Source organism: Heterodontus francisci, chromosome 5 (genome assembly GCF_036365525.1).
Source record: "Heterodontus francisci isolate sHetFra1 chromosome 5, sHetFra1.hap1, whole genome shotgun sequence".
Classification (NCBI taxonomy): Eukaryota; Metazoa; Chordata; class Chondrichthyes; order Heterodontiformes; family Heterodontidae; genus Heterodontus; species Heterodontus francisci.
This window is the reverse complement of record NC_090375.1, coordinates 31,227,007-31,254,060: the sequence shown is the minus strand read 5'-3', so window position 1 is coordinate 31,254,060 and position 27,054 is coordinate 31,227,007. Positions and strand designations below refer to the sequence as shown.

The 27,054-nt window shown below is 44.3% G+C and overlaps 1 protein-coding gene and 1 non-coding gene across 6 annotated transcripts in view; both read left to right on the top strand.

The window, feature by feature from the left end:
* Positions 1 to 27,054, top strand: part of LOC137369795 (receptor-type tyrosine-protein phosphatase mu-like) — a 991,520-nt gene that overhangs the window by 560,866 nt on the left and 403,600 nt on the right. For all 5 annotated transcript variants that reach the window (XM_068031279.1, XM_068031278.1, XM_068031276.1 and 2 more), the window contains 2 exons: positions 14,161 to 14,469; positions 21,006 to 21,115. In XM_068031279.1, the coding sequence (XP_067887380.1) occupies positions 14,161 to 14,469; positions 21,006 to 21,115 (419 nt within the window). The remainder of the gene's footprint in view (positions 1 to 14,160; positions 14,470 to 21,005; positions 21,116 to 27,054) is intronic.
* trnam-cau (transfer RNA methionine (anticodon CAU)) lies at positions 24,408 to 24,480 on the top strand. Its single transcript has one exon. It is a non-coding gene; the product is annotated as a tRNA-Met (tRNA).

Below are 27,054 nucleotides of genomic sequence, written 5' to 3'. Positions count from 1 at the left end.
AGAGAGAGAAAGAGAGAGAGAGAGAGAGACGGAGGGAGAGGGGAAGAGAGAGGGCGACAGGGTGAGGGAAGGGTGCAGGGGGGAGGGAGGAGAGATGGGGGGAGGGGTGCAAGAGGAAGAGGGAAGGGTGCCGGGGGAGAGGGAGTGGGCAGGGGAGAGGGATAAAGAGAGGGGAGAGGGAGGGGCAGAGGAGGGAGAGATGGGAGCAGAGGGAGAGGAGAAAGAACATGGGGCGAGTGGACAGAGAGAGGGGAGGACACGGGGGAGAGAGAGAGAGGGGGGCACAGAGGGGAGAGGGATGGACACAGAAAGGGGAGAGGAAGAGTGGAGAGAGATAGACACAGTGAGGAGAGGGGAGAGAGATTCATACAGCGGAGAAAGGGAGATGGATGGAGAAAGAGAGAGAAAAAGAGATCAAGATCACTCCTGACAGATGGACATCTATCCAAATTCTGTGCATCGCTACATCAAGTGTGCGGGCAGGCATTGACTACTTGCACAAACAAAGCAGTGCCAGGTATCTCACTAAATAGGGAGAAATGTGTTTTAAATTGGACTGTGTTTTGATGGAATTAGGTTGGCTCTACACTTTATGTACGGATTCCGTGGCTAAGTCACTAATTTTGTCAAATGTCCGTGGTGCACCTGTTGGTGCCTATCCCTGCCAAGAAGATCACCATAGCCCTTAATTTCTACTCTAGTCGATCCTTCCGGGTGGGAGTAGGTGACATTTCTGGCACTTCACAGTTCGGTGTTCATCTCTGCATTAGGGAGGTAACAGAGGCCCTGTACCAGAGACAAGCAGGAGGAGCGGGCACATGGCTTTGCCAGGCTAACAGGATTCCCGATGGTGCAGGGAGCCATCGACTGCACACGTGTGGCTCACCGGGCCTCACATATTAACATATTAGTCAAACTGCAAGGGCTACCCCTCCATGGATGTGCAGTTGATGTTCAACCATGCACATAACATTCTGTCGGTGAATGCCCACTCTTCTGGAAGCAGCCACAATACATTCATCCTGCACCAGTCAGCCATACCAACCATCTTTGAGCCACTCTGCCTCTGCAGACACTCCCCTCTGCCTCTCAGCTATGCATGGACAGTGCTCCTTCAATGAGAGCCATGCTGCCACCAGTAAGCCATCAGCACCCTGAAAGAATGGTTCCATTGCCTGGACCACTTGGGGGGCTCACGTCAGTACTCACTGGGGTGTGTCTCATGGTGGGCTCCTGCGTCCTGCACAAGCTTACTCTCATGAGGGCATGGCCCTTACCACCAGGCCTTCAGAAGCCACCTTGGGAGGAGGAAGTAGAGGGAGAAGGGAGGAGGTAACCAGGACACCTTCGCACCAGATGAGTTGACTGTGAGCAGATACTCAGACTCTGGTTCCCCTGATATCTCAGCTCCACAATTTCCCACCTTTCAATCCATCTGCGATGGACCATCACAGTCTTCTCCTGGCCAAAATCCTGAAATAAGAGCCACCAAAGAAATCCTTTACAATAACAACCTTCTTAAACAACCCTTCCAATAGCGCATACAAAACTGAACTATTCACCCTTGTGCATTCCCTTAGTGCCTGTCTTGTGGATGCCTTTTCGAGGCCCAGTGCTCCTAGTGCTGCAGCATGACTAGTAGAAGGCTGCTGACTTTCACTGGGGGAGACTGTAGGATGACCTCAAGGAGCTCTGCACCTTGACGGCCTGGCTTTGGAGTGCTCCACCTCGGCATGAGGGGCAGCAGCCTGGGCTGGCTGGCTGACAGACAACATCAAGGGCAGTGGCAGAGTGGCCATGGTGGGAGGACGATCGCTGACATCCTGAGACAGGACAACAGGTCTGTGCACCATGGAGCCACTGCCCCTTCCCCCGGGGTGGCACCTGCTGGAGCATAGATTGCTGGACTGCTGTGAGAGTCTACAAGTCTACAAGTCTACCTGTAGAAATATGGCCCCTGTCCTCCTCTTGACCTCCTGGACTAAAGCCTTGAGCACATCTGAAAACCTAGGAGCCAGACCGAGCGGAACTGCAAGGAGACAGGCACTGGTGAGCGGGAGTTCCAGCAATTTAAAAGAGGCTGCAAGAGGCCAGGGAAAGAGCAAGACCAAGGCGGACCTGTGAGGAGACAGGCACCGGCAAGCGGGAGTACCAGCAGTTTAAAAGAGGCATACTCTCACACACTTTCACAGGGACAGCAAGAGAGTTTCAAGACTAACGTTACAGTTCAGAAAGTGACACGTTGCAAGGGGAGGCAGCTGATTGGTGAGTAGGAACAGGTGAGTATATCTACCTTTTTTCCTACTTTCAATAGTCAAAGTAAAAGTAAAGGAAGGGAATTTAGATTGTAGTAGATCGTGTTTGGAGTAGAATAAGGTCCCTATCGTAATTAGTACTCTAAATTAAAGGGAGTAACTAAGGATCTTAATCTAAGGCTAAGTCATGGCAGGAGAGTTCAGCCCCATGGCATGCTTCTCCTGCGCTATGTGGGAAATCAGGGACACTTCCAGTGTCCCTGGCAACCATGTGTGTAGAAAGTGGGTCCAGCTGCAGCTACTAGCTGACTGCATTGCACAGCTGGAGTTGCGGATGGACTCACTGTGGAGAATCCGCGATGCTGAGGATGTCGTGGATAGCACATTTAGCGAGGTGGTCACACCGCAGGTAATGGCTGCAGAGGTAGAAAAGGGATGGATGACCACCAGGTGGAGTAGTAGGCACAGGCAGGTAGTGCAGGAGTCCCCTGTGGCCATCCTCCTCTCAAACAGATATACCACTTTGGATACTGTTGGGGGGGATGGCCTCCCAGGGGAAACCAGCAACAGCCAATTTCGTGGCACCACAGATGGCTCTGCTGCTCAGGAGGGGGTGCAAAAGAGTGGGAGAGCCATACTGTTAGGGGATTAGAGCTATAGTGATAGGGGATTCTATCGTAAGGGGAATAGAAATGCGTTTCTGTGGCCGCAAACAAGACTCCCGGACGGTATGTTGCCTCCCTGGTGCTAGGGTCAAGGATGTCTCGGAGCGGCTGCAGGACATTCTGAAGGGAGAGGGTGAAGTGTCAGAGGTCGTAGTACACATTGATACCAACGACATAGGTAGAAAGAGAGATGAGGTCCTGCAACAAGAATTTAGGGAGCTAGGTAGCAGATTAAAAAGCAGGACCTCAAAGGTAGTAATCTCTAGATTACTCCCAGTGCCATGTGCTAGTGAGTATAGGAATGGGAGGATAGAGCAGATGAATGTGTGGTGGAGGAAGTGGTGCAGGAGGAAAGGCTTTAGTTTCCTGGATCACTGGGTCTGTTTCTGGCAAAGGTGGGACCTATACAAGTTGGACGGGTTGCACCTGAACCGGAACGGGACCAACATCCTTGCTGGGAGGTTTGCTAGTGCTGTTGTGGGGGGGTTTAAACTAATTTGGCAGGGGGATGGGATACAGAGTGTAGTTACAGTCAAATAAAGAAGAGTCAGTCAGTCTGGAAGGCAGAGCAAATATAGACCTGTTAAGGCACAAGTGAAAAATGCAATGCTAGATTGCATCTATTTTAATGCAAGGAGTCTTACTAGTAAGGCAGATGAATTGAGGGCTTTGGTTAGCACATGGCATTATGATATTATTGTTGAGGGAAGACATGGTTGAGGGAAGGGCAGGACTGGCAGCTCAATATTCCAGGGTATAGAATCTTCAGGCGTGACAGGGGAGGATGTAAAAGAGGAGGTGGCATTGCACTGTTGATCAAGGAGTCAATTACTGCAGTAAGGAGGGATTATATCTTCGAAGGTTCCTCAAATGAGGCCATATATGTAGAACTTAAAAGCAAAAAGGGAGCAATCACTTGGCTGGGAGTGTACTACAGGCCGCCAAACAGTCAGGGAGAGATAGAGGAGCAGATATGTATGCAAATCTCAGAGAAGTGTAAAAATAATAGGGTAATAATAGGGGATTTCAACTTCCCCAATATCAACTGGGATAGTCTTAGTGCAAAAGGCTTAAAGGGGGTGGAATTCTTAAAATGCATACGGGAGAGCTTTTTGAGCCAGTGCATAGAAAGTCCGACAAGAGAAGAGGCAGTACTGGACCTAATCCTAGGGAATGAAGCCGGACAAGTGGTAGAATTGTCAGTGGAGGAACATATCGGGGATAGTGACCATAACTCTGTAAGATTTAAGGTAGTTATGGAAAAGGACAAAGATGGACGGAAAATGAAGGTACTGAATTGGAGGAAGGCCAATTTTAAGATGATAAAACAGGATCTGGCCAGAGTGGACTGGGAGCAGCTACTTGTAGGAAAGTCGACATCAGATCAGTGGGAGTCATTCAAAGAGGAAATAGTGAGAGTTCAGAACCAACATGTACCCATTAAGGTGAAGGGTAGAACCAACAAGTCCAGGGAACCCTGGATGTCAAGGGATATAGAGGATTGGATCAGTGAAAAAAAGGAGGCTTATGGCAGATTCAGAGTGCTGAAAACAGTGGAGGCACTAGAGGAATATAGAAAGTGTAGTGGGGTACTTAAAAAAGTAATTAGGAGAGCGAACAAAGAACATGAAAAAACACTGGTGGGCAAGATAAAGGAAAATCCTAAGGTGTTTTATAATTATATTAAGGGCAAGATAACCAGGGAAAGAGTAGGGCCCATGAGGGACCATAGTGGCAATCTGTTTGTGGAGACAGAGGACATAGGTGAGGTTTTAAATGATTACTTTTCATCTGTGTTCACTCTGTCAGGTGGTCAGGAAAGCATATGGGATACTTGCCTTATTTAGCCGAGGCATAGAATATAAGAGCAGGGAGGTTATCATGGAGCTGTATAAAACGCTAGTTAGGCCACAGCTGTAGTACTGTGAACAGTTCTGGGCACCACACCAAAGGAAGGATGTAATTACACTGGAGAGGTTACAGAGGGGATTCACCAGGATGTTGCCTGGGCTGGAACATTTCAGCTATGAAGAGAGACTGAAAAGGCTAGGGTTGTTTTCCTAAGAGCAGAGAAGGCTGAGGGGAGATATGATTGAGGTATACAAAATTATGAGGGGCATTGATAGGTTAGATACGAAGAAACCTTTGTCCCTTAGCGGAGGGGTCAATACCAGTGGGCATAGATTTAAGGTAAGGTGCAGGAGGTTTAGAGGGGTTTGAGGAAATTTTTTTTCACCCAGAGGGTGGTTAGAATCTGGAATGCACTGCCTGAAGAGGTGGTAGAGGCAGGAACCCTCACAACATTTAAGAAGTATTTAGATGAGCACTTGAAACGCTATAGCATAAAAGGCTAAGGACCAAGTGCTGGAAAATGGGATTAGAATAGTTAGGTGTTTGATGGCCGGCACAGACACGATGGGCCGAAGGGCCTGTTTCTGCATTATGACTCTATGATTTAAGGAGCCCTCTCTCTGGTCTATTGCTTCAATGCCAGTCCTCTTCCTTCCATTAATGCCTTCCTGAGACGATTTTCCCAGCTGCTGTAGTCTGAGTGTACCCCATCATGCTAGCTGGGCATGCACCTGGGCCCCTTGCTAAGCTTGTAGCCAGTCAGCAGCATGATTCATGCTGGCCTGCACTCTATGAACATATTGATGAGCAGGTAGCATGAAGCTTGTGTCCTGCCAGCCTCAACTAAATCATGGTCACTGTGCCCAAAATCAGGCCTAATCAGAAGTTTCCCCCATGTCAGTATGAATTATTCAGGTTGGCCGACCCTTGTGTTTGGGATAGAAATGAAATACTGTACTAATGTGCCGTAGTCATGTGACCTCTACCATGAGGCACTCTCTACAGGCATCCATCGAAAGGCAGTTCAATAAAGACACAGTACAAGCAAGACTGTTATCTTGTGAGCTCATAACATGGTGTCAGAGTGGGATTGAGATTGAGTGTTGAAGAGCTGTACAGAAGCACAGCTACTAAAGAGGAACACAGGAATGTTCAGAGCTGCTGAAAGCTGCTAAAAGCTACAGGAAGCCACAGAAAAGGAACAAAGAAATGCTGGGCAAGGTATAATAGCTGCAGATCTTCCACTTCTGGTGCTGGTCGAAATGAAAGGTGATATGAAGTAGAACTGGCAGTTTTTCCACTCGCAATGGCAAAATTACGAAATCACGATAGATTTAATTAACAATTCAGAGCAGCTACGAGTAGCTACACTTTTATCACTGTTGGGGAGAGACTGTTACAAAATGTATTCCACCCTTAATCTCTCCAAAGAACAAAAAAAAACAAACAGCAGAAATTTTGAAAGCCTTGAAGGCACGCTTTGAACCGCAAGTGAACGTAACTTATGAATGAGTGTTCAATATTAGGGCCCACGGTGAAAATGAGTCCATTGATCAATATGTGACTGCATTAACAGAGCTCAGAGAATCCTGTGAATTTGCACAACTAAGAGATGATCTAATTAAAGACAGGATCGTATTAGGCATAAGAGATCCTGCAGTGAGAGCATGTCTACTGAGAGAGGAGAAACTGTCAGGAAAGCGATCAACGTTTGCAGCAGCACTGAGGTTGTAAATCAACAGCTAGAGCACATTCATGGCAGAACAGACCAGGCCTTGCTGATAGACATTCCAGGCCGAAAGGGCAGAAAGATCACGGACAAAGGGCAGGATGCAAATACCGCAGAGGACATCACACAAAGGAAAAGAAGGCATGTCCAGTGTGAAAGCAGTGTTCTTACTGCAAGAAGCTGAATAATTTTGCACACAAATGTTTGGCTAAAAGGAAGCACAACGAGCAGGTACAGATAGCCACTGGAAAGATCAGCAGAAGATTCTGACGAATCACTATACACCGTACAACAGGTTGGTTCAGTCAGGTCGATAGGTGATAAATGGTTTGTGACTGTTGGAATGATGCCTGCAGAAGGGGAACATCAAGTCAACATAAAGTGGCAGATAGACACTGGTGCGTCATGCGACATCATGACCTTCACAGACCTGTGCGAAGTGGCTCAACATGGTGATTCAAAAATGAAGCCCTTGAAACTAAGGTTGAGGCTATATGATGGCATCATACTAGTGCCAAGAGGACAAGTTACTCTGACAGCCCAATGCAATGACAAAAACAAAGATCTGGAGTACCAGATCATAGACAGCAAGCAAAAGCCACTCATCTCAGCCAGAGCAAGTCTAAAGCTTGGACTGATGACCCTCAACGTGTAAAAAGAGATTTACAACATGTCGCAGCACACTAAACCATTGACTGTGGAACAAATCCTAGAGGAGTACAACAATGTATTTGCAGATTTCAGATGTTTTCCTGGAGAATATCATCTCGAAGTAGATGAGAGGGTAAGACCAGTTCAGCATCTGCTGAGGAAAGTTGCAGCTGCCCTCAAGGCCAGCCTGAAAGACAAGATAGAAGAGCTGGAAAAGAAGGGAGTAATCAAGAAAGTGACAGAATGGATTATCAGCATGGTAGCAGTGAAACAACCTGGAAAGCTGAGAGTATGCATCGACTCAAAGGATCTATATAAAGCTCTGAAGAGATCTCACTAACTCATGCCAACCATCAAAGGAATTTTGACGCAACTTGCAAAGGCAAAAATCTTCACTACCCTGTGCTGGATAAAAGCAGCAGCTTTGTAACTACATTCTGGACATTGTTCGGGAGATGCAGATAATTGCGCATGCCGTTTGGTATTTCCATGGCTCCAGAGGAGTATCAATGCAGACAGTATGAGATAGTTAGTGATCTTCCCCGAGTGGAAGCTATAGCGGATGATCTGCTAGTTTATGGATGTGGAGACACAATGGAAGAAGCCACTACTGACCACGATCAAAATCTAGTGCGATTGCTAGACAGAGCTCGCCAGATGAACCTGAAGCTGAACAAGAAAAAATTGCAATTAAAGATGCCCAAAGTCAAGTACATAGGTCATGTACTGACAGCAGAAGGTCTTCGCTTGGATCCCGAAAAGGTGAGAGCAGTAGCAGCGATGCGGTGACCAACAGAGAGCAATGCAATGATTTGTTGGATGCATCAACTATTTAGCAAAATTCTTGTTCAATCTTTCGTCTTGAGTGTGAACCATTACACCAACTCACTGCCAAGGACATGCAGTGGTATTGAGAACAAGAAGCAGCACTCACTAAAATCAAACAACTAGTGACGGCAACACCAGTGCTGAAATACTATGATGTAAGTGATGACATCACCCTGCAGCATCTCACCAGCGAGACAGGACTTTGAGCAACCCTAATGCAGCAAGAACAACTGGTTGCATTTGCATCCAGGGCGTTAACGCAAATGGAACAATGCTACACTCCGATCGAGAAAGAGTGCCTGGCCATTGTCTTTGCTTGTGAACATTTTCATAAGTACCTACTTGGAAGAGACAAAGTGCCAGTCGAGTCCGACCACAAACCACTTCAAAGCATTTTCCTCAAGCCTCTACTATCTGCTCCAAAGCGTCTACAAAGAATATTACTCCACTTACAGAGATATCATCTGCATGTAACATACAAGCAAAGGAACAGATGTACATCGCTGACATGCTGTCGACATCAGCACTCCTAATGAAGAAAATAGAGGATGATACAAAAGAGTGTGACATCTTCCAGATCCAACATGAAGCTGCAGCTTGACATGCTCTAGAAGTCATCAACACGGCAGAGACGTTAAATCTGACAGACAAGCGTCTTGCTCAAATCAAGCAAACTACCCAACAAGATGCAACTCTCCAAGTGTTGCAAGAAGTAGTGATGAAAGGATCAAAGACACTCCTGTGGTCACAAGAGCACATTGGGCATACAGAGATGAATTGACAGCCTAAGATAGCATTTTGTACCAAGGAAATAGAGTCATTATCCCTAAAGAGTTGAAATGAGAGATGCTAAAGTGCATCCATGCAAACCACCAAGGAATTGATTTGAGGCTGAGGAAGGCAAGAGAAGTGCTCTACTGGCCAAACACGAGCAATGAAATCAAGGACCACATCAGCCAGTGCAGTGCGTGTTACGAGTACTATGCGAAGCTAAAGAACCGCTGATGACACATGACATCCCAGACACACCATGGATGAAGCTGGGAGTAGACCTCTTCACTCTCACAGGAACTGATTATCTTGTCACCGTAGACTACTATTCAGACTACTGGGAGGTCGACCAACTGACCTTAATGATTACCAGCGAGATTGTAGAATGCCTGAAAGCAAACTTCGGTCGTTACAGCATTCCAGACATTGTGATGAGTGACAATGGCCCTCTGGAGAAGGAAAATCACCCAGATAAACAGTCAACAACACGCACGCGCACCATTAAGAGACCAGCACGATTTAAAGACTATGTGTGCAATGCATGTGCAGAGACTGACGAGAATAATGAGCTGCTAATGCATGAGAACAGTTGTGTGCATAGTGGGTAACTTGGGCAACTCACAGTGTAAATGATAATGCATGCAATTTTTTGTACGAAAAGAGGGATGTTTGGGATAGAAATGCAATACTGTACTAATGTGCCTCCTGGCTTGCCGCAGTCATGTGACCTCTACCATGAGGCACTCACTGCAAGAATCCATCAGAAGGCAGTTCAATAAAGACAGTACATGCAAGACTATTGTCCTGTGAGCTCGTAACACCTTGCTTCTGTCCTTATTAGGAAGCATCTAGTCTCTGTTTTGTGGCTCCCTTTACAAAGATGACTGAGAAATTCATTGTATGGGGAATAAGCCAGTCTATTACTATGCTATAGTCACCGTGTTGGTGACCATCCTTGTTGCATCATCACAGCACCTCACTGTTGGATGAATACATCTTTATTTGTACATTCCTACCTTTTATTTATTCTCTGTTTGGCAGCTCGGAGACTGTTGTTTAGTCACAGTCTCAACAGGCATTCATGATGAAATTTATTGCATAAAATGCTTGCTGTGTAGACTTTACACTGTCTTTCTACAAACTACACAATGATTAGAACCGTGCCTAGACAATATGGGAGTGCTATGTGCTTAAAAATGTGATTTGTGTCATGCTGCACTGACAAATTAAAATGATTTTTTAAAACCGTCAAAACACCTCTGGCCCAGCTGGTGCTGTCTCAAACCTGATCAGCTGGAGTGACAGACCTGATAGTACGTCTATTGTATTTGCCATGGTACCAAACACTGCACGGCAAAGAGGCATGGCAGGTGGCAGATGGGAAGTCAAAAGACAGCTGTGGCCTGCACACAATGAAAGTCACAGTTCTGATTAGCACCTTTTCGTTTTCACCTCAGGACCTGGGTTCAAATCTCTCTCTAGTGGCTTTGATGCTCTTATGTGAGATGAGTCTGAGAAGTCCCAAACAAGGTCCTAATGGGCCTGAGGCAATAGCCTCAAACTGCCTGCTAATGGGCACCAAATTGACAAGCTCACTCGGAAAGATCAATAGGTAGCTGCTACGACAAATTTTTCTGATGAGGCGCAGTGCAAATGTCTGCCCTGCCTCTGGCTGTGCCACGTCTGACCCAGGGGTGCTTAAAGCTGACACTGGTTGAAAATGTGATCCAATTCCTTTGCGGGAGTGCCTCACTATGATGAATGCAGGGAAGGGAATACATTTGCTGTCTGCCCTCATGGCAGTCCTCTGCCTCCTCTGCTGCTGTCAACCAGGAAAACAATTTGCTTTGCTTTCCTTTTTGTATTTTAAATGTTGTGGCTGATTATTTAAGTCAGACAAGTATGAGAAGAGGTTAGTCGTTCTGTCACTACTTCCCATTGCTGCAGGCAATTGGACAGTCACTGGTACTGGATACTGCACATTATAATTAAGTTTGTGCTATGTCTGGATGAAAGAGACCAAGCCATTTCTTTTAACCTTTCCACGTTACATTCCAGATACCCAACATTATCTTCATTGCTAGCCTCTGTCTCCTCTCAAAGGCAATGATATTGCTTCAAATGATTTGATGATCAGAACAGTACTGAGTACTTCTGATGAGGATAGGGGTTAAAATGAACAATTTAGCTCTACTGGTGTAAAGATTCTTGTGATTGCAGCATTTACTGGAAATTTGTTTATGGTTTGCAGGCGTCACTAACAAGGCCAACATTTATTGCCAATCTGTAATTGCCCTTGAGAAGGTGGTGGCGAGCCACCTTCTTGAACCTCTGCAGTTCATGTACTGTCGGTATACCCACAGTGCTGTTAGGTAGGGAGATCCAGGATCTTGACCCAGCAACAATGAAGGAATGGCAATATAGTTCCAAGTCAGGATGATGTGTGACTGGGAGGGGACCTTGCAGGTGGTGGTGTTCCAATGCATCTGCTGCCCTTGTTCTTCTAGGTGGTAGAGGTTATGGGTTTGAAAGGTGCTGTTGAAGAATACTTGGTGAATTGCTGCAGCGCACTTTGTAGATGGCACGCACTACTGCCATTATGCATAGGGGTGGAGGGAGTGAATGTTTATTGTGGTTTATGGAGTGCCAATCAAGTGAGACGCTTTGTCCTGGATGGTGTTGAGCTTCTTGAGTGTCTATCATCTGCGCATGTTTTTCCATTAATGCAATGCTCAAATATACCTGGGAGTTAAACAATGCCATTTACAGCAAAAATACAACCTGTGTTGTTGAACACTGCCAATGCAGAATTGTTTACCAGTTCAATCAAACAATTTATTGCAAGCATAACACTTGTACACATCAATTAAAATTGATTTTGAATAAAATGGTGATAAAAGCCTGAATGGATCTAATTCTCAAATTAAATTTCCTCAGCAGCATAATCATTTAGACAGTTATTATCATAGTAGAGGTTTATATTTTAATGAGTCTCCAATATAATTCAGATGACATTTCTTACATAACCGTCATTAATTGTGCAAACAACTGTGGTAACTTTACCAATATAAAGAGATGCCTTTCTGTTGTATGTGTTTTGGGAATAATATTTTTAAGTGGTTTATCTTGAGGAGAAGATTCGAAAATGAATTCTCCGGAGCCCAAGCATTGCATGTAGCTTAGAAAACAGTCAACAAAGTGTTGCTTGTGCCATTGTTTGTATGTGATATGAAAGTGCACAAAGCCTCTGCTTAAGGACGGTAATCCGGAGCGGCTCTATTTGTCCTAGAAGTACAATTACAGGTGCTCTTCTCACACATAGAGTGGATCCCTTCACAAGGCCAAGATTTGTCCTTCATTGGGCAAATGAACATATGTGGTATTAAACCCCAAAAAGTCTAGTCTGTTGAAAGAGCAACTCAGTTCAGCTAACTACAAATACTTCTTTTCACGCTTAATACCTGACTGTTCAGTTCAGTCTCAATGTAATTACCTTCATCCCGGCAAATGAGTGTAATCTAAAACACTTCAGTGATTGATTTGTGGCTATGTTCCTTTGAATGAATTCACAGGAGATTTTTTTAAATTTTGCTACAGATATATTTAGTCAACCAGATCACTGAAAATGTGAAATACATGTTTGTACAAAGGCCTGGTACATGTTTGAGTAGGACCGAGCATTGTTCAAGACCATTTAGTTGATGTATTCCGCTCACAAATATGTTTTTGATGCACGGTCCAATGAAAATGATTATTGTCTGTCACTGTCACAGCAAGGAAATGATTTTGATGCCCTACAGCTAACTTTCTCAAAATAAGACAAGGTTAAGATGTTTGAATTCATTTCCACGCGCATTCTATTTCATCTTAGTTATGCAGTTGAAAGGAAAATGTCTGGAATTTCTTTTTAGTTTGATTCTTTATTCTTTTATGAGCAGAGTATCAAAATTGTGACTGTATATAAATTAAAGTCCTCCATGTTTACAAAATTAGTAAACAAAAAACAATAAATCTTCTCAAGTATGAAAATATGAAAGGCTGTAACAATTTGATTGTCCTAGTTCAGGGTCAAGTGAAGGGCAGAAGACACTGTTTATTCAGGATGTTTGCTTTTGACAGAAATTTAATTGAATATTAAATGGTATTTACTGGTGTTGAAGTTCACATTAAACCCAATAACTCCTCCCCCACCACCACCACAAACGGCCAAACTGGTCTTAGCTCCAACCCAGCCATTTGTCACCATTATTCAGACATCGTTATGATGACAATAACCCTTTGCTTCAGTGCTTCATGTGAAACGTATTGTTTTAACAAGGGGGTTATTACTAATTTATACATGACAACAGCTGGGGGAAAGCAGACACATTGAGTCATATTTGGTCAAGTGGCTTGATCTTTCTTTTAGATTGTTGGATTTGTTAGGTTAGATTGCTGGATATGTTCGCCAATAGGTTACATGATTGCTGGTCTGACTAGCTCCCAATAAAGAACAAATTCGCTTTTCATCATTTCTTTGAATTTAGTGGAAGAAAGAAAATGGGAGTAAGTCACCATTTAAAAATTGTCCTGTCCAGAGATGTGGATTCAAAATAATAAATGCAGGATTTTGGGTTTGAACTATTTTGCAGCAATACCTGTTTAATATATTTACATGTGAGTCTCTGCAGTGAGTGTTGGGAGAATATTCAATCATGACAGCATCAGATAGATCTGTTTCATTCCCAACTTTCACATGTTCACTGTCTACATGAGTGACTAGGTATCGATCAGGAACCTTAGCTAATAGCCCCCTGCCTAGCCTAAGGGCACTAAAGCTGAGTGTACAGCCCATACTGCTGCTCTGCATGAGATCAGCTAATTGAGCACAATCCAAGGATTGAGCCTGTTACCTGTCTTTGGGTCAGTCACTTTTCCAATAAGAATAAGCTAATTGAACTAAGTACTGGCAGGTACGCAGAAGTGACACAAGTTGATTAACCTTCTAGTTTTTCACACCTCTTTACTCCCCACCCTTCTCCCCCATGCAGCACAGCTGAGAGTAACTTATGAGGAATTGTGATTATTTATCAAAGAATGTCGGTCTATGTATGTTTAAAAGTTGGCAGATGCGAATGTTTTAAATACTGTTGTACGATCTAGAAGACTAGTTCATACTTCCAAATGAGAAGGGGAAGTTTTCCTCTTGAGGTATTTGTCATACTTTGTTTTTTAATTCTCCTGTAAAGTACCTTGGTGCGTTTTATTACGTCAAAGGCGCTATGTAAATATAAGTTGTTGTTTCTCTCTGTTGAACAAAATCATAAACATTTTCCTTATATCAGATTTAGAATTTATTAATACAGAGGAAATCATCCCCCAATGATGAATATTCTGGAATAATGACAGATATTCTCTTTCCTATTACAAGATCCCATGCATGGACCGAGGAATATAGAGGTTGTGGAAATCAAGTCCAGACAAATCACAATCCGCTGGGAGCCATTTGGTTACAATGTGACCCGCTGCCACAGCTTCAACCTTACCGCCCAGTACCGGTATGTGGTGGGAGGTCAAGAGCATGTGGGTGAAGACGTCTGCCAGGGGACTGAACACATTCGACCACAATATACCCTACGTGGCCTGTCACCCTACACTAATGTCAGTGTGAAACTGGTCCTAATGAACTCAGAAGGAAGAAAGGAAAGTGACGAGCTTATGATCCAGACAGATGAAGATGGTAAGTAATAAATATTATACGATATTGTGAAAGTTCGGGAGTCAAATGTATTGTGACAGCAATGACTGGCATATTCAAATATTCAAACCTGGGCATGTAGGGTTCAATTTTAACCGTACACACCCAGTAAGTCAGACTTCGATGTCCTAGATCCCATTGCCTTTGATCTTAACCTACTATAGCATCATAGAATCATAGACATTTACAGCACACAAGGAGGTCATTTGGCCCATCATGTCCATGCCAGCTGACATGTGATGATAATTGAGGGATAAATGTTGGCCAGGACACTGGGGATAACTCCCCTGCTCTTCTTCAAAACAATGCCACGGGACCTTTTACATCCACACGAGTAAGCAGATGGGGCCTTGGTTTAACATCTCATCTGAAAGACAGCACCTCCAACAGTGCAGCACTCCCTCAGTACTGCAGTGGAAATTGCAATTGCATTGTGTATTATGTTTTGTGCACACGCGGAGCTGCTGTAGAATACACATGCTAGCAAAGGGAAAGTGAAAGTAATACAGAATAAAGAAGAAGCCTTTATGTTCAGCTGCTTGCTGCAGTCTCTGTCTCTCAATCTCTGCCTCACATATCTTATACTAAAGTCAGCTAAACCTCGCTCCAGTCCCGAGAGACATCGCAACTACCATATTACAGTTACCTGTGTGAATGTGCATAGTTTACATTCCTTGAGATCTTCTTCACAGAAATATTGTAGACTGAGGCAACTTCTAATACTTCAAAACAAAGTAAAGAACCATCAGGTACCACACCTTCATTCACCACTGTAAATAGTACATAATGACTTACAAATCCATACTTAAAAAATAAGGGGGAGAAATTTGTTTGTGTGGTGCACTTCTAGTGGCGAATCAATGAAAAACACTGCACAAGCCATGCAGGTAGTGGCTCGTAGCACTGCCTGCCCCCGGGGAATGAACGTAAGTCTGCAGCAGTGCTACACAAACTAATTTCTCCCTGATGAACTGACATTCAGTAATATAGTCACCATGTGATGTGATGCTAAATCATGCTACCAGATAGGTCCCAAGTCTAATTCTGTGGTGAGTTGGTTAATTTGAGCCAGGATGGTAGCAGAGAGGTTCTGATTGGCCTCAGTATCCTACACTAGGATGAAGAAAAAAATTGGTTCAGTTTCATATGTTCAAATAGTCACAGCTCACACAAAAATCATGATCGCTTGGGCGAGGGGAGATTGTTGCTGGTGGACCATACTGCAACAAGGAGTGAATGACCTCAGAAGAGCAGCAAGGAAATAAGGAAATCAATGGAGATAGCTGACAAGAAAAAAACAATTCACTCAAGTACCAGAGTGTGGTGGCAACTAGTTGTAGAACCATAAACCCAGCACGAGCCAATGCCTTCGAGAAAGAAGCAACTGAAGTAGAGGGAAGTTCAAAAACAAAGAAAAAAGTAAGAGTATAAATGACAAACATAAGTACCTGTCTGCATGTGACATTTATACAACACATAGAGTCAATGGCACAATACATTCATGACTTTATCAGTCTTGTGTTGTTCAGTTGCCTTCAGCAGTTCAAATTCCACATACAGTGGAACAGCACTAAGCAGGATATGTGATGGTTTTCATGAATCTCTACAGGTTTCACATATTCGTGGAGAGACCAGTATATTTGTTGACAATTTGAAGGGTAAATTAAAATGTAATTCTGGAACATGTTCTCTGTCTGACACAAAGATTTTGAAAAATGTTTCCTTTTATTTCAGTATAAACAACCTCTACCCAGATCCTCTCAGCCTGCAGTATTTCAGGGTAGATATGTCAGGGCAGCAGTGTATTCCACAAGAGACAGCCTGCATCCTGCTCCTAATAACCGTCTGTTTGTTATTAGTTCCACTGACCCCTGGTCGCGGGGGGGCATTCCTGCTTGTACCAATACTGTGGTCCAATTCTACAGCAACTGCTATGTTATATTTCTGAATTATTATTATTGAATGCATATCACTCCTGTAACTTGTTCCTAAATATTGATTTTTAAATTCCAGCCAGTTCAGAATTACAGGAAAACTTTGAGTTGAAGTAATAATTGGTTGAAGCGGATTCAGTAATAACTTTCAAAAGGGAATTGGAACGATGCTTGAAAAGAAAAAATTTCAGAGCTGTTGGGGAAGGAGCAGGGGAGTGGGACTAATTGAATAGATCTTTCAAAGAGCCAGCAGAGATGGTGGGTCAAATGTCCACCTTCTCTGCTGTATCATTCGACGATTAAAGGATACATTTTGTACGGCTCTACTTCCAGAACAGAGCCTTGTCTGACGGGAGCAAGGATGGAGAATCGGTCTGTGGTGGAAACTTTGGCACGTTGCTTTCTGGTACCTAGTTCTCTGATCTGTGTTCCAGAAGCAGGGCCGCATAAGATTTACAATATATAGTCATGTGATATAAGAATTCAACAATGGCAGCAATGTGTAATTATAAATAGCAAAGCATGCTAAGAGACTTTATGGGAGTGAGGGAGGTACAGTCAGACACTGCATGTTTGGAAGGCGGACTGGGGGATGTGGCCAAAGGCATGCTCAATGAGCCAGGTTTAGAGAAGGTTTTTAGAAGTGGCGAGGGGGAAGGCAGCAAGATTTCCCCTCTCCAGTACTTAATCTGGCAGCAAATCCTTTTGGAATTTCATTAGCAATGAATACCTGAAAAGCTTCACAAGGATATTTGCTATACAGAGCCAGCAGAAGCATACTCACCCCTCAGGAAGCAATGATAAAAAAGTGGGGGGGGGGGGGGAAAGACCCACAGATACTTTGGGCATATGAAATACAAACAAAATCACAGAAGGTCAGGTTAATGAAGGGTTCCATGCCCAAAAAGTTATGGTACCAAATATCTGTGTGTGAGGGCAGGGGACATTTATCATGGTGTAAAGGGCCCGGATGCATTGACATATGGGGCTTGATTTTCAAACATCTGCGGGGCCGAAGTGGGGTGTGGGCGCGTTTTGAAAATAGCACTCCTGGATGGCATGTCAGTCTTCTGAAGCCTCCAGAACGAGCTGCTATTTTCAAAGCAAGGGCAGGGTGGAGTGGGGGTGGTGGTGGGGGAGCCGGCAACCCGCTCGCCTCCAATTAATAACCTGTTAAGCTCCTTGAAGAGCTTGTTAATGGAATGGGCAGGGCCAGAAGGAGATTTTCAAAGCAAACACTCTGATGTATGTAAGTGTTCAGCTGTCGGGAGCAATGCGGAGAGCCATTATGTAATGTAGCTGATGAATAAAAGTAATGGGAAAATAGGGTGATTCACACTGAGCACGTCAAATGCCTTCCAACTGACCATTTGGCCACTTGCATGCACCATCACCCTGCTGGCCCTCTGATTTCCTGCCTGTTCCATTCTGCAAGGCAGTGGCAAGCCCTGTCATGGCTGCACTCTGCCTTTCAGCATTCCAATGTAGAGCCAGTTCCCATCTCTATGCAGTGCCTGAGTTCACCTCTGGCCCAATTAGTGGCTTTTCATTTCAAAATGGTGTTGCGCAAGTGACACAGATGTGGCACAAGGTCAGGGCGTTGGGTTCCCGAATCCAGATTGAAAATCAAGCCCATGAACTCTGCTGCTGATCCTGTCAGAACTTCTGAGTCAGGATGGAGTCCCTTCATTTTCATCCCACTGGTGAGAGCCTGAAGCGTTAGGGGGTTATCTAATGAGCTAATTGTTCCCTAAGGGCTGGGAAGCCTGATGCAGCTTATTAGCCCTTGAGAAGCGTTGCTTAATGCCTCCCCCAGTGGAACATTTTGTTCAGCCACCTTTTTAAAAAAAAGCACTGATTTGAATATTTAAAAAGTAAATCCTGGCCTGGAGCTCCAGATGCACACCATTTCCACCTGTTGGCAGGTAGGTCTCAGCAGACGTACTTTTGCTGAACATATGCCATATTCCTCTGTGGGTTAGGAACGCAGGAACTGCCCACTGCCTCTGAGGCCTTGTTTCAGGAGGTTAGATCCTCCACCCTAACAGACCATCCCGAAATCTCTGACTTAAGTCCTGGATGTGATGAGTCCTGTCCCCCATCCACCATGCTCTTGTCAATTGGATGGCCCACAGACTCATGGCCGAATTCTCCCTGTGTAAGGGGCTGACTGACACTGCTGGCCAATTCCAGGATTTTCTTCTTTTGTTCCATGTAGCGAGTCATGCTTTACGAAAGTCTGTTGAGATTAATTTCTGCAAACAGGCACTTTGTACATCTTAATGAGTCAGCTTTTTTAGGCCGTCAGCTAATATTCAGCCTCTGCTATTAGTTGATGTTTTGACAGTTGAATCACTCTTCTTTGTGTACTCTGATATCACAGTAGATACAAAAATCATATTTGCCCAATATTTTCATCATCAGCTACTTTTGCTGATGCTACTTCCCCATGAGACAGCCTGGCGCTGTGCACTTCCCCCAGAAATGTTCTGATTGTTGTGTTAATCCCTGAGGATTTTGCTTCACTTCCCACGATTGCTTGACTACAGGCTCCTTAATCAGCTGGGTCAAGGACTTTTTGCCCTGAATTTACCCTGACCCCTGCTTCCTTCTGTATATCCTCCATAATACATTCCTTTTAATCTGAGGGCATGTAGATCACCCCCTCGCTTCATAACATTGCTTCCACTACCACATCTTTCCTAAAGGCTACATCTGGCATACAGGCACTCTCCATGTAATCACTCTGGTTATCACTTATTTCTCAAAAACCATCCGAACCACAAGTTACATTTTAGGGACACCAGACCATGACGTCCAGCTCATGACGGCAGCTTCCACTGCCTGCACCTCCCTTCTGAGCTTTGTATCGCCAATTAAATTAAATTAGAATGATGCAGCACTGAAGCAGACCATTGAGCACATTGTGCTTGTGTCAGTTCCTTGGGAAAGCTATCCAACTCGTCCCACTGCCTCTCTCTTTCCCCATAGCCCTGCAAATTTTATCCCTTCCAATATTTATCCAGTTCCTCTTTGTCTGTTACTATTGAATCTGTTTCCGCTGCCCTTTCATGCTGTGCATTCCAGATTACAACAACTCGCCATGTAAAAAGTGTTTCCTCATGTCACCTCCGTTTTATTTTTGCCACCTACCTGAAATGTGTGCCCTCTGGTTACCTATCCTTCTGCCACTGGAAACAGTTTCTCCTTATTTACTCCATCGAAACCATTCATGATTTTGAACTTAGCTATTAAATTTCCTCTTAACCGTCTTTGCTCTATGCAGAACGCAGGTTCTCCAGTCTCTCTACATAACTGAAGTCCCAAGTCCCTGGTATTATTCTGTTAAACCTTATTTGCACCCCCTTGACATCTTTCCGATGCCCAGAATTGAAAACAATGCTCCAGCTGAGGCCTAATTAATGCTTTGCAAAGCTTTAGCATAAGTTCCTTTCTTTTGTATTCTATGCCACTATTAATAAAGCCAAGGCTCTCATATGATTTTTTTAACTGCCTTCTCAACTTAGAATCATAGATAAAGAAAGAGACCTTTTGGCCCATCATGGCAGTGTTGCCCAATTTGGTCCCACACACCTCCCCAGAACCCTGAAAACCTGCCCTGCCACCTTCAAAGATTTGTGTACGTACACCTCCTTTAAAATTGTACTATTTAGTTTATAATAACTCTCCTCTTTCTTCCTACCAAAATGTGTCACATCATATTTTCTTGCACTAAATTTCAACTGCCACGTCTCTGCTTATTCCACCAGTCTACGTCCTCCTGAAGTCTGTTACTATTCTCCTTATTGTTTACTACATTTCCAAGTTTCGTGTCATTTGCAAACTTTGAAACTTTGCCCTACATGCCCAGGTCCAGGCCATGAATATATATCAAAAAGAGCAGTGGTCTCAATATGGAACCCTGGGGAGATCACTGTAGACTTTCCTCCAGTCTGAAAACCAACCATGAACTATTACTTTCTGATTCCTGTCCCTTAGCCAATTTTGTATCCATCCTGCCACTAATCCTTTCATCTCATGGGCGTCCATTTTGCTAACAAGTCTATTATCCGGTAATTTGTCAATTAAAATGACTTCTGCAGTTGATCTACATCTGACTGCATCAAGGAATCAATGCAATTGTTCTCCATAAGTACATCTGCTTCCTCCAGGTTAGAAAGAAAAATAATATTTTTCAGAGGTAGAAAAACTAGAAATGTTTATATCCAAAATCTATCAAACCTTTCCAAGGAGAAACACAGAGTAAATTGACTTTTATCTGCCCTAAGGAAGTAGACCATAACTCTCTTGTGACTGTCAGTCATGAGTTATCCAGCCAGAACCATAGCCTTTGTGCCTTTCCTTTGTAAAGGTTTGCTTTAGTTCCTCAGCATTAAATGCGATTAAGGATCTTGTAGATGCTAAAGTCATGAAAGTATACTCTGCAGGTTGGGCTGCCAGTCACAATCGTGCCGATTACACACCATTACATGCCACTAGGGACTTGAAGTTGCTGCATCCCTGTCATGTGATACAGCAAAACCATTAATCATTCTTTGACATTTTTTTATGTCTTCCCATTAGTGCCTGGTGCAATTCCCATAGACTCAGTGCAAGGAAGCACCTTTGAGGAGAAGATATATCTACAGTGGAAGGAGCCGATTGAAACATTTGGTATTATCACACTTTATGAGGTAAAAATATATGTTATTTTATAGTTGTGCAATTTTTTGTTTGCTAATTTATATTTCACACAAAACGAGAAACATTGGGCTGAATTTTCCCGCCCCATTGGGGTCAGGCTGGGACACGGGAGGGCTGCCAATATGGCAGGGGCAGGAATCAGGAAGGGAGCCCGATGTCTGACAGTCGCCATGGCATATTGCCAGTGGTGGGCACTTCAGTGGCATGGACAATTAAGCCACTTAAGGGCCCAATTAAGGGCTATTTCCTGCCCCTGTGGGCATTTTGCCTCCCAGTATGTTCGGGGGGTGGGGTGGGGTTGCGGGGGGGCCTCCTGAATGGGAGCTCCATGGCCCATGGAGGGGCCCCCTTGGCGGCAATGGCTGCTCCCGCAGCACCACAACTCCCCACCCCACCCCCTCACACCCCCGCCACTAATTGCAGGGCCAGCCTGCCTGCCCTGGCTCCCTCCCCAAAACCTACCAGATCTTCAAGGGTGCCTCGCCATGGAGACACCCTCTCCCATGGTGTCACAGCTTCAGCAGTGGGTGCCACTGGCACTGATGCTGTCAAGGCTGCTGTGCAGTTGGCTCTCTGATTGGGCCAGCAGCTCTAGGGGGCGAGCCACCATCCTTAATTGGACGCAGCCCCAGCCAATGTTAATTGGCCACTGCCGGCAAAATGCTGCCCAGGGTCCCGCTGCCCACTGGAGCGGGGTCGCCTCGCACCTTCAGTCCTGGTAGCGGGTCATAACTCTGAACGAGTAAATTCAGCTCATTACGTTTAGATGTATTGGTCTCTATTTTCTCACCTATCAGCCTAACCACACATTTGCAGGGGCCATTACAAAACAATGCAAACATTTTTATATGTTCCTTTAGTCATGTTCCTTGTTTTGAGTGTGAGTTGCGCACGTGATGGAGGATATCCTTCTGGAATTAACAATCTGTTCTTTCTTGCTGTCAAATGTTCACCTCTTTTCTTTAGAAAGTGCTAACTCTTTTTTTCATGGGCACTTGTTCTCCTTGGTACCTTGGCGAGTGGCTCTCCTTCATGTGGGAGATTAGACAATGAGTGTTGGCAAGCTATTCATCCAAAGGTAGATAGTGTGTCACAGTGAAGCTCAATCATATCATCCCTGACATCCACACACATACTTTCCAGCATGGGGCTATTGGATGATGATCAGGTGCAGAATATAGGTTGATTTTTCTTCCCAAACCTACTCGAGGGAATTGTAATTCCCCACCTTCTTAGGAAGTCTGCACTCTTAATTGGTTTTTTTTCTCATAAGAAAGAAAATACTCCAAAGGGAGAAATAACAGGGCTGATTTCCACTCTACTATCAACCTATAGTGAGCTCCCCCATCTTGAACATGTATGTATTTCTGATCAGATGACTGCAGTAGGCCATGTGTTAAGAGCAGGCGGAAGGTCTCCAGCCTTGATTGCCTTGCTGCTGATCTTGTGTTTGTACGTGCTTACTCTTATACTCCAAAGAGCTGTGGATGCTCAGTCATTGATTATTTTCAAGACAGAGATTTTTGGGTACTAAGGAAATTAAGGGATATGGGGAGAGTGCGGGAAGGTACAGTTGAGGTAGAAGAAGGCCATGATCTTGTTGAATGGCAGAGCAGGCTCGAAGGGCCGACTGGCCTACTCCAGCTCCTGTTTCTTATGTTCTTGTTGCTCTCCTCTCTGAGATCTTACCATTTGCTGCTGGTTAACATCTGTTGGTATATTTGACAAGCACGGACCCAGGAAAATGAGGTGAGAGGTGTTGAGACATCAGATTAGATTAGATTAGATTAGAGATACAGCACTGAAACAGGCCCTGCGGCCCACCGAGTCTGTGCCGAACATCAACCACCCATTTATACTAATCCTACACTAATCCCATATTCCTACCACATCCCCACCTGTCCCTATATCTCCCTACCACCTACCTATACTAGTGACAATTTATAATGGCCAATTTACCTACCAACCTGCAAGTCTTTGGCATGTGGGAGGAAACCGGAGCACCCGGAGAAAACCCACACAGACACAGGGAGAACTTGCAAACTCCACACAGGCAGTGCCCGGAATCGAACCCGGGTCCCTGCAGCTGTGAGGCTGCGGTGCTAACCACTGCACCACTGTGCCGCCCTCCTGTTTCACTTTTATAGAATTTCACTTGTTGAAGGCATTGCTGTTTTGCCTCTTTACCAAATTGGAGAAGCTTCAGGAAATATCTAGGAATGGAAAGGGGATGGAAGCCCAGCATCATGGATTATAATTCCCTTTTCTTTTGCTTTGCACCACTGAGTGATCCCCCAGTTCAATGCGGAGGAAAGTCAGCCCTAACACGTTCTCACAGAGGTATTCAGAAAGACTAATTACTATTGTGTAAAGCATATGGGATTAATGTAGGATTAGTATAAATGGGTGGTTGTTGGTCGGCACAGACTCAGTGGGCCGAAGGGCCTGTTTCAGTGCTGTATCTCTAAATAAATAAAAATAAATATTGGGAGCACAATCCACTGAAAGGGTAATACAGTACAGTAGGAACATCTGAAAGAGGAAAAACATGATGATGATCATGTAGTTTGGGGGTTTGATTTCTTTATTACCTTTCTTCCAGGTTTCTTTCTCCTGATGGCACTAACCATTGCTGGGTCACGATTGCACAGCAGGCCTTCAGTGGCCATTTATTATGTGTGATGCTAAATGATGAGCACCAGCTGTCTGACCAGAGAGGAGGGGCAGGGGTGGGGGGTGGGGGCACGGGATTGTGGGTGCACCACAACCAAACCCAATTCTGTCCTTAACTAAAAAACCTTGGCTAATTGTTCTTTTCTCTCCCTGCTCAAGACATACTGAGGTCAATTGGTGCACCACTACTAATGCTCTAGCCAACGTCAACTAACTGAGCACAGGCAGGCTGTTGAACCTCAAGCATTTCTTGTCCATCTGATACAGTCCCACACAGTTCATGTCTTTTCTTTTGACTATTGGACCGTATGAGAACATTAAGACATTCGAAGAGATTCAGATCCCAGTACTGCTCTACAAAGGTTATAGAAATATCACTGTTATGCCAGCATTCAGCAATTTGAAAGTGTGTTATTTTTCTCTTCAGTGATTCAGGAAATAGATTCTAAGTTCCATCTTATTTAAAGCAAATCTGGAAGCTCGTAGGAGTTGCTGGCTCGGCTGTTTGTTTTAAGTTGATGAGCCCAAATTTATTCTCACCCAGTCAAGTGACGTCTTGATTTTAAAATGTTAATCTTTGTTTTCAAATCCCTTGTGGTATCACCTCCTACCTTCTTAGCACAGTAGACAGCGCGTCAGTCTCATAAACTGAAGGTCTTGAGTTCAATCCTCAGAGAAGGCAGTGAGCCTAGCACAGTTTTATAAGGTAACTGGACCTGCACCTGAAGTGCTGAAACCTTCAAAGTGCTGGAAGGTGGGATTAGATTGGATGGCAAGTTTTTTTCAGGCAGCACATTGGGCTGAATCGCCTCTTTCTGTGCTATAACCTTTCTATGGTTCTATCTCTGTAATCTCCCCCAACCCCAAAACTCTCCAAGATATCTATGCTCCTCTAATTCTGGCCTCTTATGCATACCCAACTTTAATCGCTCCACCATTGGTGGCCGTGCCTTCAGTTGCCTAGGCCCTAAGCTCTGGAATACCCTCCCTACATCTCTCCACTTCTCCACCTCACTTTCCTCCTTTAAGACACTCCTTAAACCTACCTCTTTGACCAAGCTTTTGGTCATCTGACCTAATATCATCTTATGTGGCTCCATGTCATATTTTGTTTTATGATGCTCCTGTGAAGCATCGTGGGACATTTTATTACATTAAAGTTGCCATATAAATATAAGTTGTTGTTGCAATAAACAAAAACACAAGAATTCATCACCTCATTGAATCTCTGGTCATAACGCAGTTGTCGGAGACTAGGATTAAATTATTTGGCAATAACTGATTATGATCTGACTTTCTGTCCTAAAGTAATATTCATGGCCTAGAAATTCAACCATACTGCACCCATTTTTAGGATGCTAAATGGCTTCCAGTACGGTAGGTAGGCAGCTCACGCTCATTATGAGCTAACGGTGTACCACCCACCATGTTGGCACAGGCAAACAAAACTGTCATCCAGGGTTCAAAACTGAAACACGTGTTAAACCCTTTGCATATGTAAATGAAGAGCTTGCCACCTGTTTGAAACCCCTACTGCACAGCTGGATTGCCAGGAGGCAGCCAGTAATAGCTGTGTTCAGGGAAACCCTTAAAGGGACCACTGCAGGGGGCAACCAAAAAGATATGTGTTTAAAATGCATTTAGCTAAAAATTAATGCTTCTCCTGACCTCATCCTCAAAACACCCAGACCACTGCTGGCTAACGGTGCCTAGCCCCGATCTCTGCCCCTCCTCCATTGCCACTACCCTTCCAAATCCTGACCTCTGCCCTCCTCGATTGTCACCAAACATTGCTCTCTCTGCCTCCAGACCCAATCTATCCATTTCCTGGTTGCCCTTCTTCCCGATCAACCCCCTGTCCTGGTCAACTTCTGTCCCCTGCCCCCACGAGCTTGAAAAAGGTAGAAATTATAATCCTATTGTGGGCTTACCTCAATGTCTTGTTGGGTAAGTAGGATGATAATCTGGATAGACAAGGAAAGTACAGGTTCCATCCTTTCATCTGTGCTGTGCGAGCTGATCTTAGTGGAGCTGGTAGTAGGGTTGCTGCACTTGGTGTCAGGTCAAATGACATTTACTAACCAGGTTCACACTTGATGAACTACTGGAGAACATCCGACACCTGTGGAACCAAACATGAGTTAGTGCCTTCAGCTTAGAAGGGGAAGAAACTGAAAGAATAAATATCCTATTCATTTTCTTCTCCAAGTCTTGCTTTTTTTGGAACATGACTGTTTAGTAAGTTTACTTTTTGCCCTGTTATCTATAATAATATATATTTTTTTAATTATTATTTGTGTGTGAACTTTCTGTCATTTTTCTCCCTTTATAATTGCCATAGTCCACATTTAAAGTGTAAGCTGTTTGGTAAAGTGGCCACATTATAATTACATCTACCACTAGTAAAAGCACTGCAGTGCCACCAATGGCAGGAGGGTATAATTACAATGTGGTCCGAATGTATGATAGAGAGATATGGGGCTGAATTTTGTCGGCGTGTAGGGGGACCCAACTGCAGGCCACAAAGCTGGGGGCAGCCCTCCTTGACTGTTAGGAGGACCCCCAGCTGCATTTTTCAGCTCTCAGTAAATTAACTGCCTAGTGCCGCGCTCCGGTCCCTTTAAACATGGGAGCCGATCCCCAGGGGCTGCCAGCCAATTGGAGGGCCGGCAGCTCTTCAGTCTCCGCATCACTACATGGAACGGTAGCCTCTGCTGTCAAAGATGGACGCTGACCTCCCCATGAGATAAGTGGGGTCCGGGGTCACTGAAGCCAATCAGGCATGCTTCGACAAGAGGTGGTGGTGGTGGGGGCGGGGTGGTTTTGAAGTGGTTAATGACTTTAAACCCTTATAGGGAGTAAACCAAATCAGGAGTACATCCCTATGAATCCCCTTTAATTAAGTTCAAACCAGACAAATTCTTATAAACACTGATTTGGGTCCAAAGAATTGAACTGGATTTCCCTCAAAGAAAGAAAACTAACAGAGAATGTTACCATCTTTCGGATAGCCTATTTTTAATAATTATGGCTAAGTCATAAATATCCCAGAGATTATAAAGGTCTGGGAAACTCTCTTCAATACGTATCTCTCCACCTAAAGAGACACAGAAAGGAGGTTCTTGTAGTTGTATACAGAATGCTACATGAGACGATTTAGTAACTTTTATATATTTATTAAAGAATTTAACATGCAATACACTTTTAAGTGGTTAAGTATATCACAATATAAAATATTACTAAGAGATGCAAAACA